Source organism: Poecilia formosa, unplaced genomic scaffold (genome assembly GCF_000485575.1).
Source record: "Poecilia formosa unplaced genomic scaffold, Poecilia_formosa-5.1.2 Scaffold500, whole genome shotgun sequence".
Lineage (NCBI taxonomy): Eukaryota > Metazoa > Chordata > Actinopteri > Cyprinodontiformes > Poeciliidae > Poecilia > Poecilia formosa.
This window is the reverse complement of record NW_006800439.1, coordinates 193,563-195,505: the sequence shown is the minus strand read 5'-3', so window position 1 is coordinate 195,505 and position 1,943 is coordinate 193,563. Positions and strand designations below refer to the sequence as shown.

Below are 1,943 nucleotides of genomic sequence, written 5' to 3'. Positions count from 1 at the left end.
TACAAGCTTTAAGAGCCCCGGGGTTCCTGCAGAGAATCTTCTGAAACCCAAATGTTCATAAAACTTTCATATTTGACATGGGGCATTTATATTTTTGTTCAGTATAGATGATTAAATTTTATTCTGATTCTGGTGATACCCTGACACTCTTGAAAGGTGTAAAGTTTTCAAACCAAGTCAGTCTAGGTACCTGTGATGCAAGTATATTAGGAATATACACTAAGGGCCCAAAATTGGCCTACTGTCTGAAAAGGATAAACAACAACCAACTATTGTAGGTGAGTTTGCTCTAGAGTTGAAGGACTGTTAGGCACTGATCAGGTTTGTCACCGCTCTCAACCTGGAGTGTCGGCCAGAACACCACTCAGGCCAGGATTCAGCTCAGGACCAGATGTTTGGATGAGGTGCAGCAGATGTTTTAATGAAGACATGAGGAAGGATCCTTTAACTGTTCTGTATTCCAAACTGTATCACAAATCTTGATCCAATGAACATGGATGGGCATAAATGTGTCTATATGAAGGTATCTGTGTGTGTGTCTCTCTCTCTCTCTCTCTCTCTCTCTGTGTGTGTGTGTGTGTGTGTGTGTGTGTGTGTGTAAATACTGAAAATAAGTTCAAGGTGTTCTATCATTACACATTACACCATGCCATTATACCTTAGATAAACTAAGAAGGAAATTGATAAAACATAAATAACCCAACCTCTAAATCAATATTAATAAGCAAACTAAGGCACGTTAACTCCACAGTTAACTAACCATGCCTCTACTCCAGTCAAAGTAGATATGCATGTTCAGAACAATGCTCTACAATACACACATATAGCAGATAGCTCGGATTAGCAACAGGTGAAATAATAGCAAACGAATAAACTTCAAATCACTCATTTAGCTGCAGTAAACACTCAAATATTGCAACTTACTCATCAATGACGCACTTATAAGGAGAACACACATATCTTGCAAGTCTTTCCCACGTGTTAGCACAGTGGTTCGGTTACCAAACTTCCCCACCAGAAATCAACAACTAGGCAAGGTGACGACATCATCGCTGCCCTAACTACGGTATGGCTTAAGGGACAAAAGTAACGCTGAACAGAAATCACATAAAACAAAGAGAAATACTCAACACCAAACGTAAAACTATTTAAGGGTCTTTTGATCAACTATTTTACCAAGCTCATGGGCTGTTGTGAAGGCAGAGGGTAAGCCATCATCCTCAATGACAGAACAACTTCTCTTGGGGTCACACATGGTTCCAACATCGGCCATCCCCAATGTGTCACAGGTTGTGGCTCCACAGAGATCCTGATGGCACAGAGACAAAGACGTTACCTCTCAAGAACCTGATTCTTTATTTTGATGCTTTAACATGTTTGGATTTTTAGCATGAGCTGTCAAAATTTTATAACTGGACACAGTGTCATGATGAGGTGGACGTAGTACCCAAATACAGAGACAGAAGTGGCAACTGAATATGATGAGTTAATGAAAAAAGGTAAAGTACAACAACTTACAAAGAAACCACAGGATCCATGGCAAAAGAAAAATAACAACCAAAACTAAAGAGAATACAATCACTAACAACAAATAACAGTACAGCTAAGTTTGGCTAACGTAAACACCCAAAAATGAAACTCAAAAATATTAAACTCTAGATACTGTCATGATATGTAGCATGATGGACCCAAATGCAGCAAGCGGGAGAGATGGTAGAGTTTGAAATTTTAGTGAAAAAGATTAAAGAGTCAAACATGCAAAATATGAGAGTCTAAGTAAACAAAATCCAAAAACGAAGCCAAAGTGGGGACATGTGGAGATAACAATGAGACCAGGGAGAAATAAGAAAAGTGATGAAAACGAACTGGCGATTTGTGACCGAGAATGAAGAATTTAAATACTGAGGTTGAGAGTGGGAAAAATGGCCCTGAGGGTAGAGGAC

The 1,943-nt window shown here is 39.2% G+C and overlaps 1 protein-coding gene across 1 annotated transcript in view; it reads right to left on the bottom strand.

Moving 5' to 3' along the window:
- LOC103156790 (A disintegrin and metalloproteinase with thrombospondin motifs 15) overlaps positions 1-1,943 on the bottom strand; it is an 18,052-nt gene that overhangs the window by 11,610 nt on the left and 4,499 nt on the right. The window contains exon 2 of the mRNA XM_007578963.2: positions 1,177-1,309. Within this exon, the coding sequence (XP_007579025.1) occupies positions 1,177-1,309 (133 nt within the window). The remainder of the gene's footprint in view (positions 1-1,176; positions 1,310-1,943) is intronic.